This window comes from Phyllostomus discolor, chromosome 11 (assembly GCF_004126475.2).
Source record: "Phyllostomus discolor isolate MPI-MPIP mPhyDis1 chromosome 11, mPhyDis1.pri.v3, whole genome shotgun sequence".
Lineage (NCBI taxonomy): Eukaryota > Metazoa > Chordata > Mammalia > Chiroptera > Phyllostomidae > Phyllostomus > Phyllostomus discolor.
In genome coordinates, this window is record NC_040913.2 from 91,722,435 (window position 1) to 91,740,388 (window position 17,954).

The following is a 17,954-nucleotide window of genomic DNA, read 5'->3' on the forward strand; positions in this document are numbered from 1 at the left end:
GTTGCATTGCAACCAAAAACCGTCATATTCGGTCACAAGGAAGAGGACCCGCTGAAAGGAAGTTGAGCGATAGGAGGCACATTCTCTAGTCCTGCCGAAAGGATCCAAACAGAGCCCCCCAGCAGGACCTGCGGGGGCCCGCTTCCCTAAAGCTGCTTTGGAAGAGGCGAGAATGACTCAAGGCGGTCGGCCCCCTGGAGACTCAGGTGCAGGGAGGTGAATCCCAGAGGCTAGAAGACAGCTCTGACGCCGGCAGGGGGGCGGGGCCCGAACACGCGCAGGAGAGGACTCCTCGACAGCAGGGAGTACACTGTTTGAAGACCTCGAGGAATCAGCAAAGACGCTCTTCGTTAGACCGCCCGTCCTGAGCGGATCTAACACACTAGGAACGCGGCTCTCAAGCAGCAGCCCTCTGCAATGAGCTCAAATAATCCATCGGAGTTTTACTGAGTGAAGAGGGTCTTGCAAATACCTGACTGTAATGAAAAGCAGGTTGACAGCTGATCCGTCCCTGAAGGTACCAGCACAGGTTCCCAGGTAATCACTGTTCATAGGGAACATTTCAGATCAAGCCTCCGCCAGTCTTTGGTTCCTGACTTAGTGCATTACTTCAGTGTTTGTTGTTCAGGGACTGAGTTCATTGAAGATGGCATCAAGAATGTTCATTACAGTGGGCATCTGTCATTCATGTCTACCTAAATATTCTTTTTATTTTTTGCTGAATTTGTCGGGGTGACACTGGTTTACAAAATTACACGGGTTTCAGGTGCACAGTTCCACAACACATCATCGGTACACTGGATTGAGGGTTCACCACCCCAAGTCAAGCATTCAGTGCTTTCTCCATAGGGTGGTAAGTTCCCGGGCGTTAGGCATGCTGCCTCCTCAGGGCAGCACCCAGAAAACTACATTTCCCAGAATTCCTTGTTGCCAGGGTACAGACATGTGACTTGGATCTCACCAATCAGATACGGGATAGTGAAACTTTGGGTTGATTGGCTGCAGTGAGGAAACTGGGACCTGGCATTCCTGCGTGCAGGCACGGGTGTCTCTGAGTTCGAGGGCCGGTGAAGCAGCTTCCAGAACCACAGCAGAGGCGGTGTGGTCTCAATGGTCACTGGCGGCAGCGAGACCTGCTAGGTCACCGTGGAAGCAGCTCTGATCTCAGGTCAGATGCGGCAGCCTCTCGACAATTCTGTGTCATTTAATTTCTTTCTTGTCTTCCAGCCTCTCCCAAAGGCGGACCTTGTATAATGCCTATTTAAAAAAAAAAAAAAAAAATTGCATTGTGTATCTTAGACTTATCCACTTTCTGGAATATCAAGCCATTATTGACCTCCGAGGCTGTGCTGGCTCATTACAATGAACATGGGGCATGTATTGTCCCTGTCTGGTAATTCGGTTTACGGTGTTTAGGCCCAGCGCAGTGACAAAGTGCCACTTGGCAGCTAGTTGCCCATAATTCATTAGACAAGCACCATGTAATACACAGAACTGGAGTACAGGGCCCATAATCATCTGTGGCTGTGTTTTAAACTTTATACTGATTGCATATTTCTTCGGGGACAATTTTCTAAAATGAAGCCCCCAAAATATGTCACAAGACATTCAGCACTGGCGTCTTTTTCCAGTCCTTTCTTTCAAAAAATTATTTTAACTGTTGTTCAGCACAGTTTTCTGTCTTTTACTCCCAGCCCAGCCCACCCCCAGCCCTCCCCACCTCCCTCCCATTTCCATCCCCCCCTCAGTTTTTGTCCATGTGTCCTTTATACTTGTTCTTGTAAACCTTTCCCTTTTCCCCTGAAATCCCTTCCCCTCTCCCCAGTCCTTTCTCTTGCACTGTCATATCCAAGCTTGGGAAAGCGGCAGTGGATTCTGGTGCCCTGAGTTTTGTGCTGGGGCACATCGAACATTTCGCGGTGCCGTGGCTTTGCCTTTACTCTCTGATGCCCTCCTTTTGTTCACCATCCACTTAATTGACAAATTCGATTAATTCCACCCCTAAGTGTGTCTTGCACTGGCCCACTTTTCTCCGTTTTTACCTCCATTTCCCTAGTGCCAGCCACCATTCACGGCCCCCTGGCTCTGCCTTGCCTCCTTTAATTCGACGCACGCCCGCGACAGTGGTCCTCTCTTGCTTTTGTTCATGCCTTTCAATCGCCTTCCACTTACCTTAGAGTAAAATCCCGTGTTATTGTCATGCTGCCTTCTGCCCTGGATGCATCAAAAAGAAGCTCTGGGACAGGGTCAGCGTGGGGGAGGGTGAGCAGGTAGAGCCACAGGCAGTTCCCAGGATGGCCGACAGTAGAGGGCACCAGCAAGCAGCGCCCCCAGCTGGGGCAAGAAATGCTTCCACCCAGGCGGGGTCTGGGTGTAGGCACCCGCCCTCCTTGGCCCTAAACCAATGCTCCTGCCCTCTCCCGTGGTCCTCTCGTGCCTGAAGCCCCTCACTCAGGCTCCGCCCAGTCCTCTGTCAGGTCCTTGGAAACCCAATCCTTTCCTCCCACCCCCTGCACCTCCGTCCCATCCCCCCAGTCCTCTCTCCTGGCTGCTCTTCCTGTGGCCAGCCCTCTCATTCTTCAGGGCTCTGCCACCTTCTCTGAAAGGTGTGTCTCCTCACTGTCCTAATTGTGGGTCCCTTCTCTTACTCTTTCTACAGCACTGCACGAATTTCCTGCACTGCACTCATCACAGCCTTTATTCATCTTTTGAATGATTATTATTTGGCTGCTCCACAAGAGTGGGAGCTCCCTGACACACAGTCTCACGGAATCATCACGAGAATTAGTAGCCGCCTGCCCTACTAATGCAGGGACTAATTTAGGTCCCTGATTAAACACAGTCTGACTGATCCCCTTAATGTGTGTGTGTGTGTGTGTGTGTGTGTGTGAGAGAGAGAGAGAGAGTCTGGTTGATGGCCTCATTCTCTGTGCATAAATCACATTTGCTCATTCTGATTGTAAGTGCTCCAAAGTAGAAAGTATGAGCAGTAACTTCAAGCATATAGTTTAGAGTCAGAACTATGTTCAAATAGTGCTGTTGCTCATAAGGAAGTTTTCCAGGTCACTAAAGCTGTCTGCAGCCAACTCTCATCTTTAAAATCAGATAATAACATTGGCCCATCTGAGACAGGGATAGTCAATGAGAAGATTCATGTAGCGTACAACGGACTCTGAATAATGATTTCTTTCTTCCTGTGTGTTTAACCTCTCTCACACCACCCATTATGGGAACACAATTATTGACCTCGATTTTGATTTGATTGATTGGCTGATTGATTGAAGCTAACAAGATGAGAGCCGTTGTGATACACTGGCAACCAGATCCCTCCTCCACATCCTCCCAACATCAGAGATTATGAAAGTATCATCTCACTCAATAACTGAAATCACTAATCAATATTTTACTTTCAAGAAAATGTTCATGCTGAGAAAACAGGGGCACCCTGTGTTTCAGGTGGGTTTTTAAATATTAATAATTTGTGGTGTAATTTGGAGGGATCTGTAGTGTGAGAAACACAGCATCTAGTTTCTATATGAGGAGTTCACTGACAGTGAGTTGTTTAGTTTTAACTTTTGGTGATTAATAGAATGAGAGATGGTAACAGTTGCCGAAGGAATGTATATACCAACACAGAAAATAGAGGTGGGAATATAGGAACTCATTAAAATACAACCCGACATCTTGGCATAAAATCCTAACTATTGTAGTATTTTTCTAGTAGTAAAACTATAGAGATTTAAATGTAATGCCCAGCGCTAGCTGCCTCCTTGAACTCGAAGTGTCCCTCAACCCCCCAGAGTTCAGGCCCCTGATGAGCCGGTGGGATTGCGAGATTCCCGTAACAGCGCTTACCGGTAAGAGGAGGCGGTGAAACAGGAGACGGGGCGCGGGCGGGATTGTGGGTAACGGCGGAGAGTGGAAGTGGGCGAGCGCGGTGACTCAGAGCATTGTGATGGCCAGCTGTCCTCCGGGCCGGGCCTGTGCCGCGTGCGGTCGCCGCCGCCCGCCAAGGGAAGCCTGGCTGGCACGCCCGCGCCGCAGCTGCCGGGGGACATTGAGTGACTTTATCCTCGGTCCTTTGAAGCCAGTTTCATTGACTCACAAAACACACGGGAAATGGTCACTGGGTCCACGAGCGGCCGCTCAGTCCAGGCCTCTGCCTGTAAACATCCCCAGGGCCGTTTCTATGAGGAGCTCAGGGGTTTGCTTCTAACACATTGACCTGATTTATTTTCCTGGGTGCCACGCGGTCCCGAGGGAAGAAGCAGCCTGCGTCATTTGACACACTCATCTTACAGCACCGCCCCCGTTGTCTCAGGAGTGTTTTGTGGGCACCAGCCTACTTCAAAAGCATACATTAAGCGCCCAGCACTTACTAAACTGACCGATCGCTAATATGCTTCTTGATTTCAAGAGGAACCACTTCTGTTTTCTTATGTCTTTTTAAAAAATTATTTGTTATTCTGGGGCTTCTCAGAAGAATTGGGAAATAATACAACAATTAACAGGCCCCAAACCTGGTCATGTAAATGTATAAATTAACTCTCTCTATACTATGCGATACTATACTAATATTTTGTCATATTATTTTCAACTTATGTACAAAATATTGCCACTTTTCACTATTGTTCTTAATAATTTATTTCTCTCTTTAAAATATGCCTTATAAACATTTGCATTTCTTTCATAAAATACATCAGATTAAGGTTAACAAAAATTATAGGCCCCAAAAGTACATCGTTTTGCTTGATTTTGGGCAGTCTAGATGAAACACTTGTGTTTACTTGGTATTTCTCTATAGATGCCACCTCCTCCAGGAAGCCTTCTCTGACTTTTCTGCACCAGGATTAGGCCCTTCCTGTTTGTGCTCCCACCATACCCCGTCCTCACCTGGATTTGCCTGATGTCTTCTTGTCTGTTTCTTCCTTTAGACTATGAGATCCTCATGGCAAGGATATTCCATTTTTCTCAGTAAAATGTTCGACACAAAGTAGGTATTTTTTTTAATTTTCACTGCAGCCCTTGCTGGTGTGGCCCAGTGGATTGAGCACCAGCCTGTAAACAGAACGGTCGCTGGTGGATTCCCAGTCCTGGGTCGCTGGCCAGGTCCCCAGCTGGGGGCGTGCAAGAGGCAACCCATGGATGTTTCCCTCGCTCATCAACATTTTTCTCCTTCTCTTCCTCCTTCCCTTCCCCTCTCTAAAAATAAAATAAATAAAACCTAAAAAAAGTTTCACTGGATGAATGAACAGACGAAACCTATTTATTCTATGGCCTTCCACTCAACCCACGTATAAAAATTTTTTTTTTTTTCTGACAACAGTCAAAGCTACCCAATCGGCTAATTTGGTGAGTTGCTGTTTGGATCATCCAGTCATGGCCTGTCTGAGGATTTAGTTCATGATCTACAAATAGGACCCTTTTAAAGGCTTGACTTGATGGACTTAGTTTTACCTTGCTATTTTGAGTATCCTTTACATTAGCAACCGGAACTCCGTACACAAAGTCTTCAGTGTGTTCATGCTGACTGCATACTCACTTTTTTTTTTTTAAGGAAACAACCTGTATATAAACGTCAATACCCGGATTCTGGAATTCGGGGCAGAGAGGCGGAGTGTGTGTTTATTTTGAGAATGGAAAGTCAGGAGGCTTGCAGCGGGGCACGTGTTGCGTGCAGTGGCCTCCCAGGACCACGCTCAGGCCAATCGGAGCCCGCGGAGAGCTTGCGTGGGCAGTATAAATATTTGGAGCCGGAGGCGTCGTCACCAGCTGATACTTTCTTTCCGCAGGACCAGCTGTTCAGGGGCATCCCGGACCGGAGCCAGGCACACTCGGGCACTTGGCTCTCGCTGCCGCCGCGGCAGATTCCTGTGCGGCCATGTCGGTGTTAGAAGAGAGCCGACCATTTGCTCAGCAGTTATCCAATGTCTACTTCACGATCCTCTCGCTGTTCTGTTTCAAGCTGTTCGTGAAGATCAGCCTGGCCATCCTCAGTCACTTCTACATCGTCAAGGGCAACCGCAAAGAGGCGGCGCGGATAGCCGCGGAGTTCTACGGCGTGACCCAAGGGCAAGGTACGGTGGCGGCAGTGCTTTCGAGCTCCAAGTTGAATTTAACTCTCATTCCATCCATAGTCCGACAAAAACGTCACTTGTTTTCTCTGTGGGCTGCTTCAAGGGGAGTATTTTTATAAACTCGATACAGAAAACATTTGTTAGCTCACTTCGTGGTTTCCTAAAAGATTGCTTTGCTGTGGAAAATGTCTGGGTTAATATAATGAAGGTATCTTTTGCAAAATAGATGAATAGAAACATGCTTTCAAGTATACATCATTCTATTAATGCATATTTTTAAACTTTAAACATTTCATTTCCCATAGCTTTGTAGGCTTCAATTACTGACTGCATTTCAACTGTCCTCTGACATGGGCCCAAAGCTCTGTGATTTTTTTAATTCAAATCTTCAAGGATAGATAAAATAATTATTCAAAAGAGGACATTTGGAGGTGTTATTTGTTTTTCAGAAATTTTATTTTGCCAAGATTAACCACTGGATTATAAAATAACACACGGCGTGTCAAATATTAAGATTTATGGCCTGTGTTTTCCTGATGGCACTGTTGCTGCCTTGCTCCATTTGTACAAACTTGACTAGAAGAGGAACATGAATTAGCAGTCTTATAGGTGTGCAGTCAAATCATCCATCCATGTTTCTTAGAAGACATTGAAGTATGAGACCTAATAAGAAACAATAATTTGAATCGTAGACTTTAAAGGTTGTAAGACCACGTATGTTCTAGAGGACTGATCTCCGTATAATGCAAATAATTCTTACAGTGGGTTTCAAGGTGATATTTTAGGTTCTGAAAGCCGTTTGATTAACTTCTGCTTTGAAAGGCAGCAGCCACAATTTTAGAGCCCCAAATACTTCTACTTAAATTTTCAGAATCAAAAGATACTATCACATAGTTAAAAAATGTAATTTTTAAAAATAGCCCAGAGTAGAAAGCTTGACCTCTTAAAAGCCTGTTTTCTTCTATTTTTCAATTTGTGAAAATAATTCATTTTAAATGTGAATTACTCTGTGGATACATGGGAAGTTAAGGTGGAACACCTTTCTTGTGTGTGTAGGAGGTAGATAATGAGTATATTTTTCCTAGGGGACATTTGTCTTAGGCAGAAAAGAAAAATCTTTTTGATTTTTGAGCTCATTAAAAGCGGGGGAAATCTGCATGCCAGTAAGAAACCCTCACCAAGAAGGTGGGACCCAGAGGAAAAAGACAGCAGCTAACTCTTCACCCCACAGCTCTGCTTCAGAACAGGCCGAACTATTTAAATGCGGCCGGCACTAGGCGGCTAGACGGAGTACCTTGTTTAAAGGCAGCAAACATGGAAGACCAGACTGGAAAACAAAACCACATTTGCAGGTATAAGACTGAGTAGATCCCACGATCACAGGCCCTGAAGCTTCCTCTCGCCGGCAGCCCATAGCCTGTGACCCCAATCCACAGGAAAATCTTGTCGACGGAATGTGAGCATTGCAGTACCTAAGAACCTAAAATAGGGGCTAAGAATCTGTGTCTGTTGGTGAACTGACAAGGGTTTTAGAGGGAGCTCTGGAAGCCCCCTTTTGTCCATATTTACCAACCAGAAGAAACAGGCGTCTCCTCTGTAGTCGGGTGTCTTTGCTGAGATCACTCTGGGCAGAGACGGGACCCTGTGAAATGGCTTCCCCGCTCCCGTCTGCTGCTCATGAGTTTGTGTGAAGATCTGTTAGACTCCGGGACTCCACCCCAAAAAGGAAAGAAAGACATCAGAACTCCCCAATGGAAAACACTTCCCCTAGGAATGTCAAGTTTTTAGAAATTTTGTGTTTTTGTAATGTTGGATCTGTGTAACTAAATTCTATCTTCTACTATCTTGCATCAATCTGTATGTTAAATAGTAGGCTCTATGATGATAATTTTCATTCAGTGTCAGTGTAATTAGTCTCCAATATTTTTTAATATTAGAAAAACAATCGGGGACATTACAAATTCTTTCTTGATCTCCTACCTCTAAGAATTAATTTTTTCTTGCCCGGGAAAGTATTATATATATCTTCATTTTATCACAGCTTGTTCTTTTATTCACTACAAATACACTATTTTTATTTTGGTTATATTTTTATACTTAACTAATCAGCCTCAATTATCTTTGTTTAATCTGGCAATTCCCTCCTTCCTCGGGAAGATTATCACCTTTACTCCACTTTGAATTAGGTTTCTCCTTCCTACTCTCAAGACTCAGCCAGATGGTTCCCCAACATTTCTGGCGTGGGGTTGCCAAATTCCGTGAAACCCGAGCCGATGTGGGTATTTTCATGTCTTTCATAATCACAGAAGACCCTGCTGACAGCACACTGGATGCCCTCCCCAGGAGCGGTGGTGCTGCGGCGTGAAATGAAAGGAACCAAGTCTTCTTAGATGCTCCCGCAGATTGGCTCATTGTATTGGACCCGAGTCAGGCAGTCTTTTTAAAGCACTTTCCAATGGGGCTTGAGACCAAGATATGTTTAGGCAGTAAGAATGCAGAAAAGCTAAATGACAGCTGAACTATTTAAGGTTATGCCCTGCTCGATCCCTTTGTTATTCCACTATAACTAAGACCTGACTTCTCATTGTCCGTACCGAAGACTGTTACCAACTCCACCGTCATACCGAAGGGACCTCTTTGTTCCGCTTTTCTGTGTTACTACCTCCTGTGTCGTTCTTGCTGTTTAAGGTCCTGATGACAACTCTGTATATCAGAGACCGCGTCCATGTCTAAAGCTAGCCCTCTACTTGGGAGGTGGACCGTGAGACCACTAGGAGTGGGAAGGCGTTTTCAGCTGGGCCGGCAAGCGGAAGGGAGGGCGAACGAGGGCGGGAGGGAGTGCACCGATCTCCTGCAATCACCCCTTCGGTGAAGGGCGATTCTCCTCCAGCTCCGTCTCGGGGTCTAAAGGGAGTTGTTCAGTAGTTTTGCCTGCAGGTGGGTGGGGCCAGTTCTAAGGTCTTGTTCTAGAGCCTCCCTGACATCAAGGAACTAAAGAAACAAGAGTATAGCAAAGGCAAAAGGTACTGTTCCCGCCTGTAAGTAGTTTGTTCTAACTGAGCAGATAGTATATCAACCTATGATAATTATTTTCCAGAGACACTAAATATCAAATGAATCTCCTAACTGGAAAGATCAGTATCAAATTTGGACTTTTAGAGATATCTTCATGGGTGAGGCAGATCTTGAGTGGACCCCAGGAATGAGGAGAAGCATGGATTTAGGGGTGCATGAGAATATTAAGAAAGAATAGATTTGATGGGAGTGGAAGGCTTATGAAGTAGAAAAAAATGACAATAAATTGGGCACCGATGTGAAGGAATTTGAATGGCAGGCTAAGTAATTTGAACTTAATTTTGAAGGCAGTAGGAGTCACTGAGAGTTTCTGGCCCGAGTGTAGGGGCAAAATGGGAAAAGACCCATATAGAATCCTAATTTAAGGTAGATTTCTGTAACAACGGTCCTTGGAGTCGGGCAGTGGGTGGGGTTTGAGGCAGGCAGCTGAGGAGGCCCCTGCCCTAGGGGGATGAGGACCCAGGTCTGTGTGCGGTGGTGGGTGCTGGCGTGGATGGTAAAGAATGGCAAGAAGAAATACATAAAAAGAAGGAGAGTGAACGAACTGGATGATCCCTTTACATAACACTGGCAGAGAGCAGAGATGTCACCTGAGGAAACTGATTGTGTCCCAGGATTAGATATAACGTAGCTACAGCAAAACGTGTCAGTCACAGGAGGAATGCACCGACTACACAGGCAGATGCACAGTCCCCAGCCAGCGCCACCCCAGAGAGGTGCATCCGTCGCTGCTCGGTCACCTGTCTCTGGTGTGGACAGGGTGAATCCACTAGACTCTGAATTCCACTCTTGCATTTGACTTATGTAATGTATTCCCTCCGATTTCATCACCAAGTAACCCCTGATGACGATGCCGTTCTCCACGTAGACTCGCCCCAGCTCTGACAGCGGTAGTCCTCATGGTAGATTCGCGTAGTTGCCTCTTGATGTCATCAGTCTGCAGAGTTCTGTGCTCCTGGAGGTGTAAGCGCACCGCTGATGTGAGAATTTGCTGCAGCTTTGCCGATTGATCGATGAGGTTGCGAGACTGCCAGGCCATGGACGAACTCTAGACTGTGGGAAACCCATCAAGGTGATGCCTGTCTGGGAGGCTGCTTGAAAAGCAATCTCATGACACCCAACCACTTCGGGCCCGCTTTTCACGGTTGAGACTTTATGCAGAGTATAGGGTAGACGTGGAATCGTCTGATACGTTGGTGACTGTGGTTGATAAATTTGGTCCTAGGGTTGCCATGCAGCATGCTTTTCTTTTTAACAAGTCTACTGTTGACACTTGGAAATGGGCCGCCGCATAAGCATGTCACCCCAAGTCCAAGTGCCTGTCATTGTGAAGGCCAGCGTAAACTGGGTAGGAAAAGGGACTAGAATTTCATAGGGTGTAATGTCATTGTTTCTCCATCAGTGAAGTCCATCCCAGGGCCTTTAAAACTTTAACTTAAACTTCAGGAATGTCACTTTAGAGTGGATGTCAGCAACGAGCACCTGGTTTCACATGGTTCGGGGTGCTTCTGTGTTGATCATGTGTGAGGGAGGTTACTTCTGTCAGAAACACTTCTCAGAATCTCAGCAGTGAGAAATTCCAAGAAGCAAACCTGTAGGAGGGCTTCTTTCATGCTGTTTCTGATATAAAGGCACAAAAATACCTTAATGATGTGAGGTTTAGACACATTTTCTCTACTTAGGTAGAAATCCACATAAAATAACTTGAATCAATAGAATTTCTCTTCTATGACAAAAACCATAACCATACAATCAAAAGTGCTACAAAAAACAGTGCTTAAAAAAAGATTTTAATTTTACCCGAGCTCAACTGGTTTTCAGATCTGCCAGCACACTTACTGGGAGGAAACTATTATGATAGCATCAGTGAAAAACAGAATCTGGGGACAAAGCTCCAAGTTCACAAAAGACAGTCCTATTAATGTATGAACGTCTTCCTCCTTCCTCTATATTTGGAGGGACGCATGAGTTTGTGGAATTAAGGAACTTGGCATTGCCGATAATAACTTAGGAGCAATCAGCTTTCCTACGAGGGATGCTCTCGTTCCTTTGTTCTTCTGTTTGTTCCTTTAGCCATTCAATTATTTGCTCACTTATTACTCGCAGCGATTACTTGTGTATCTTCTACATCAAAGGCACTGTGCTGGGCATTAAGGATAAAATACACAAGCACACCGTGGTGCCTTTCCTCAAGGTAAGCACAGTCTACTGGGAGAGACGGGCAGGGAACCAAGTCCTTTGAAAGCACGGTAAGCGCTATTCTGCAACGTTCAATGAGGTGCCCTGGGAGCTCAGAGGACGGGGGTTGGAGATAAGAGCGCTTCTGCCTGGGATGCCCAGTGAGATGCCAGCCGCACCAACAACAGGCACATTCTCGCCCGTGAGCGCGCACGGACCCTCAGTCATGATGCTCCCAGGCCTCCCACTGTCACTGCCGGTTCACTGGCCACTTCTCCGCCTCTTATCACAATTCTTATTTCTTTTTTTTATTTTTAAAGATTTTATTTATTTATTTTTAGAGAGAGAAGGGAGGGAGAAAGAGAGAGAGAGAGAGAAACATCAATGTGTGGTTGCTGGGGGTCATGGCCTGCAACCCAGGCATGTACCCTGACTGGGAATCGAACCTGCAACACTATGGTCCGCAGCCCGCGCTCAATCCACTGAGCTATGCCAGCCAGGGCTTACGATTCTTATTTCTAATGCCTGTCTCCTGCCTAGAGCTTTCCCTAAAGCCTCGGAGTTTTATTGTTAAAAGGAATTGATTTTTAGGAAAGAACAGGTATGCTCATGGCTTACCCATGAAGCTTTTTGAAAAATGACGAGTATTTTGGTGAAAAATTTCAAAATGAATTGTGTTTATATTGATAGTTGCACTGTCAGGGTCAACTCTAAAATGTTTATATAACAAGGACAGCTAAGAATGAAAACCAGGTCTCAACCTTCTCTTTCCAGTTTACTGCTTCTTTTAGAAGATGGTAAATTATTAAAAAAGGTATTTTTCTTATTTATTGACATAACTGATAGTTTTGAATTTAATTTGGTTCAGTAAATACTTGGATACCTGCTGTGTTCCTGGCACAGAATTATGTGGTGCATGTACATAGTTGGATACATGTATATCTGTATATATGCAGGTGTGCATATATGTATATGTACATACTTACCACATATGTTATATGACTTGCGTCTTGAGAGAAAGGAGGCTTGAGTGGGCAGAGCCAAAGTTTGCGCATATAAAACACCCAACCAGCAAGCAAGGAGAAATTCGCAAGGTGCTGCCTTGAAAGCAGTTCAGTTCCGCAAGGAATGTTCTCTGAGGAGCCCACTGAGAGCATCAGGAGCTTCACAGAGAAGGTGGGACTTCAGGTGAAACTTCCCTGGCAGAGCACACCTGGTTTCGTGCAAGTGGAGGTGCACCGAGCCGGATGTGGAGGAGGAGGAAGTTGAGAGTGCGGAACTAAACAAGCCGGGGTCAGCTGGGACGGAGGCTGGAGTGTAAGTCCCAGATGGGCACACGCAGTTGGGGGGTCGGTGCCACTGTGAAAAACAAACACCCATCCTTTCAAATCGCACCTCCAAAAGTTAATAGTTCTGTGCAGTCAGAGCTTTCCAACGCCTTGCTGGATTGTTAACCTACGAGAAAGAGTCATTAGCTAATGGGGGACATGGTGGTCGCCATAAGCGTTTCCCAAAGTCCTTGGTGTAATCTCAGGACCCACACCCTGGGGAAGACAGGATGCTACTTGGCGCTGACTCTGCAGGGACCGTCCTCGGAGTGGCTCCGGTCAGTTCCAGGGTTCCCGCTAGTGCCTCCAGTTCCTTTCCTGGCCCTGGGGGGGAGAGGAGGGTTTGTCTCCAGTGACAGGCAAACCATGCCTCTTGCTCCCAAACCACCTGGAGAAGTTTGGGCAGGAGGAGGGAGGGAGGGAGGGGCGGGGAGGAGGAATGGTTTGCTAAGGCCTGTTTGAACTGCTTTTGGCTTTTCTCCTTCACCGGCCGCACAAAGAACAAGCCATTCACACTGTGCAGCCTCCTCTCGGCAATGCCGAAAGGCAGACCGTTGGCCTTTTAGACTGCAAATGCCCAAGGAATGCCAGGCCCCAGACGGAGAGGCTAAGGAGTCTCACACAAACTGCTGGCACCTTTAGGTGGCCCTGGATGACGCGAGTCCACTGAATGAAATTTAGGTTGAGGGGTATCGAACTGGAATGATCCTTTGTTCAATCCTATAATTCTCCACTGGTTACCGGGAGACACGTTTTTACAAACCTGTCCTCTAAGCAGATGTAGGAGTTTTCTAGAAGAGCCTCAGGGCTGGACAGGCCAGGGGGCGGCCAGGGTGCTGCCGTGAGGGGTCAAGGTGCCCATGTGCCCCTCCCCCTTCTCTCAACAGAACAGCCAGGTTCTGATGAATCTCCAGAAGTTGGGCTTTCAGAGGATTTTTTCTTAAAAGAGGATAAAATAGTGTTTTAAGTGAAACTGTCCCAGTTTATTCCGAGTACAACGTAAGGCGCACACGTCTTTATGGAACCTGACCGCCCTATAAAGTGAGTCACGGCTGAGTGCCCTTTCAGCATTCTTTCCTAGGGATTAGAACAGCATTAACTGCCTGGGAGACGGCTGGAAGGCCTTCCCGCTCCTTCAGGGCAGCTCCATCCCCGTGTCACCGTTACCTACTGAGCAAAATAGAAACGTCCAGAAATACATACACGCTTTCCAGAAGGCTTATGGTCTTAAACGATGGGCAGAGCACACACAAACTGAAATGGGACACCGGAATGCCATGCCCGTTCTTAAATAGAACCGCTGGCTCCTCCGGGGGGTCAAGTGTGCGGCCGGTTTAAATGAAAACGGAACGAGACAATTCGCGTTGAGGCCAGACCGTGGAAAATCTGCTCCTGACTTGGCCGAGTCCCTCGTTGGTGGATGGAGTGAGGTCCGCCGCTGCCAGAGTGCTCAAGGGGGTGGTTCTTCCTCTGAAGAGGCCTGGGCACACTGCGGTAGCCCTTAAATAAGGAGCGGCTGGGAGTGGCAGGGCTCCTGGGCCACACCCAAAGGCATCTTGATTGGCCGCTGCGATTGATGAGCTAATCCTGTCTCCTGACTCTGCCTCGTTCACTAGAAAAATGATGGTTCGGATCATGCATCAAGGGAAGTAGTAAGTCATTTTTGGAATGAGATGATGCACGAAATGAATTCCTGAATCTGGGAGCTTTGCGTCTTCCCTCCTTCCTTCTTGAGCCGTGATCCAGAAGGGGGAACTAGGGAGAGGAAAAAGTGCAAGTTCCTTCAGAGTCAAAATGCGTAGAATCACAGATCTATTGAGTCTGAGAAGGAATGGCTCCTCCTCCCTTAGTGACTCCCCACGAACCGGAAAAGAAGGAGCCAAATGAAACTCTGAGCGTGGCTCCCTCTCGCCACTGCCTGCAGTTATGACGAAACAGCCCGTCCAGTGAAATCCAGAATAGGAGCTAAGTTTCATGTCTACTTCCCACACGTTACTCAAAGACATCAACAGAACAAGAGCGGCTTGGGTTAGGGAGACTGTCCCCTGTGCAGTGAACATTAAGTCCTAAAACGACACTTGCGCACCTAATTAGGAGTGATCTGACTGGGGATACCGACTCACCTGGCAGGAGTGTGAAAGACAGGGACATCTGTTTGAGAAAGCTCAGTGTTTAGGGTCTCCTGGAAGTCACGATAATACTTTTGATTGAAGACAATTTTTATTTATGAAAGTTAGATTCGATGACTGATGTTTTCATAATTATTTGGAGCTTAATTTTAAAAAGCACGCACATGGAGAACCACAAACCTGGTTCTGCGGGTTTATAAGGAGTATTTTGATTATGAACAAAAATTAAGATTTCGAAGAGAAAAAAATTAATTAGAAGGAAGAAAAGGAGCTTGTAATTAATTGGAGGCTCATGAGGCAAATGTGATTCTTGCCAAATAATTGCACGTGGCTACTGAATTGTGACCCACAAGTAGGTTACTCAGGAGAAGGAGATTACAACGTATGAAGCAAAAAGTCACTGGGTTTTTGAAAAAAACTGCTAATACCATAAAGGAAAACAATGTGTTGGATATTGAAGGGACTTGGTAAATATCTGTGGAATGAAGGAAAGAGCTTACATCACGGGGAAATGGGGTTTAAAATCACATCGTAGATGACAGAGTGATGCAGCCACAGAAGAAGTTTCCCATTACGACTCTAGCACTTTCCAGGTACACCTGTCTTCTTGGGAAAGGCGTTTAAAGCCTGCAGCCCTCCGTTTCTCCACTGGCGAAATGGAGATAGTGACATTATTTCAGACGGTTATTGTGCATCTTATATGCGATATAACGTATGACCTAACCCACTGGCCACTGTGTCTGGTGTATAATTAACACCCCGTCAATGCTGCCTTGTCCTTTAAATTTTTCAAACACAGGACAAGAAAGGCATGAAGTAGTAACACAGAGGAGCAATCACGAAGAAGGGCTGGTGGAAGGGTAATGAATGGACTGTACTTCTGAGCAGTAGCTGCAAGCACACGATAACACGAGGGCTCGCCTGCTAAGCAGGGGTTCTGCCCGGCATCCTCTCAGCTCCGTGGGTGGATGCTTGCAGGACTTCAGTGGTTGGCTTTCCGTCTGTGTCGATTTAAGAATAACAGACTGAAGCTCTGAGAGACGCCATGAGTGGTCCGCTTGTTCGGTTAGTGACGGGAAGGAGCAGCATTCTGACCCGGAGTTCTGACCCGGAGTTCTGACCTGGAGTTCTCACGCAGCTGCCTGCTCCTGCCTGGGTGGTCTCTCAGCAGGTGAGCCGGGGGTGGCACCCACGGGCCTCAGGCTCCTGTGCCGCCCACGTCTCTGACTGCTGGCCCTTTCCACGCTGAACTTTAACTAGTGAAAAAGTATTGAAAAGACAAAGTTTTCCAAAGCAACAAGCAAAAGTAAACAGTTGACTCTGTGCCTGGAAGACCCAAGCTATGCTGGCCACTCAGGTGTTTCCTCCGACAAGCTGCCGGTGCGCGCTCAGCGGGATCCTGTCTTCTTGTTGCAGTAGCGCACAGCTCAGTGATGCTGAGCACTTGGCCGCCGAGGCTGGACCCCTCCGCGTGCTCTGGTGCCCAGGCTGGTGCAGAGTGGGAGCTTTAACGTTGCTTGCAGAACTTTCTTCCACGATCTTACTCTGTCCGAGAAACTCTTCTTGCTAGAAGTTCATTGGGCAGAAATGCATTCCCCGGCAAACCCGGGCAAATGCCCGGTGGTGGCCGCGCTGTAGGAAACCTGGGTGTTTCCGGAAGGCCAGCAGGAGAAGCTGGGGGTGAGCAGACTTCCAGCACCCCATTGGGTGGGGTGGGTGCCTGGACGCTGCGTAATCCCCAGCAGACCAGGGCACGCACATTAACTTCCACTAAAGCATTTTCTTGCCCTTTTACTTTATTTTCTCTCAATTCCTGGCTGCTGAAAAGGGAAGAAAAATAATAATGATGATGCTAATAATAGCAACAACACTAAGAATGAAGAACTGAGTCAGTTAGTTCACGGATTGGGCATTTTTTCCTGTATTTTTTCTGTTCCTCTCTGCCTGCTGATCTCTGCAGGAAACAAGCAAAACACCGGTGTTTCCCTGGGTGTCTCTTACAAAAAGCTTTTTTCCCTTAGGAGGAAGGATGAAATAAATCTTATTTTTAATAGGCAGATTTATATCTAGAAATAAGGGTGCAGAATTACTTCGTAGAATCATCCAGCAACAGCTAACTCCAGCCGTGCTTTCAATGGTCTGGGCCCCACGCTCGGGTTTGCAAAGCCTCCCCGTGAGCCTGCAGGGACGCCTGCTCCTTCCCAGCCACTCAAGGACGGCCTGAAGGTGGAGGAGCCTGTCTTCGGAGAATAATACATCACAGACAATGACTCTGCCTTCTCTCTTCAGCACGAGACCATTAAGCTGCACATAGCACTGTCGGGGAACAAAGCGATGATCCAGGCGGTGGGAGCATTAAGGCCGTTACTTGTAAGGCCACCCACGTTCATGGCCAGGTGTGAGTCTCGGCCTCCAGCCAGAAAGGACTGTTACTGTGGAAAGCTAGGCAGGACGATGGACAAAGAACCTCCTCAAAGTGCAGTGTCTCCCGGAGACTTTGCGGACTGGAAAGGAGCATTTCTGAGCAACACAGCGGCCTAGGGTGGCCTACCTTTTTTTTCGGAAGGTAGCTCAGTCCACCCTCATCTTTAGCTGACTCTTACAAGGCAACGCCGCCGAGACGGTGCTGGCCAGCTGTTTTATGAGATGGTAGTCACCCAGTCCTGAGTAGTAATGTCAGAACTGTGATATTCGAGCAGAAATGCCATTTTCAAAAATAGCTGAAGCCTAGGTGCTTTTGAAACTATCGTTTAAAACTTGGTGAAATAGCAACCACATATGCATATACCAGAATATGTGTATGGCACGCTTTATAAATTGTATATAAAGCAGCTTTTAGTAAAATGCTGAATTTTTGTCTTACCATATAAACATGTTACTTAAAAGGGTCCCGCTATATTCATTTTGTAAAGATAAATTTTCCTCCAAAGTGTCGCAGGTTCGATTCCCAGTCAGGGTACATGCCTGGGTTGCAGGCCATGACCCCTAGCAACCGCACATTGATGTTTCTCTCTCTCTCTCTTTCTCCCTCCCTTCCCTCTCTAAAAATAAATAAATAAAATCTTTTAAAAAAAGATAAATTTTCCTTTAATTGGAGTGCATCTATGTGATGCTTTCCTAGTAACTGTGTGGGTAGTACTGTGGGAGGAGGGGAAAGTGAGACATGG

The 17,954-nt window shown here is 46.7% G+C and overlaps 1 protein-coding gene across 1 annotated transcript in view; it reads left to right on the plus strand.

Annotated features, from left to right (window-relative positions):
• The first annotated feature begins 698 nt into the window (after nt 1-698).
• The window catches only part of ASB5 (ankyrin repeat and SOCS box containing 5), a 47,435-nt gene continuing 30,179 nt past the window's right edge, over nt 699-17,954 (plus strand). Inside the window, exons 1-2 of the mRNA XM_028526825.2 lie at nt 699-853; nt 5,793-6,077. Of these exons, the coding sequence (XP_028382626.1) occupies nt 5,882-6,077 (196 nt within the window). The 5' untranslated portion in view covers nt 699-853; nt 5,793-5,881. The remainder of the gene's footprint in view (nt 854-5,792; nt 6,078-17,954) is intronic.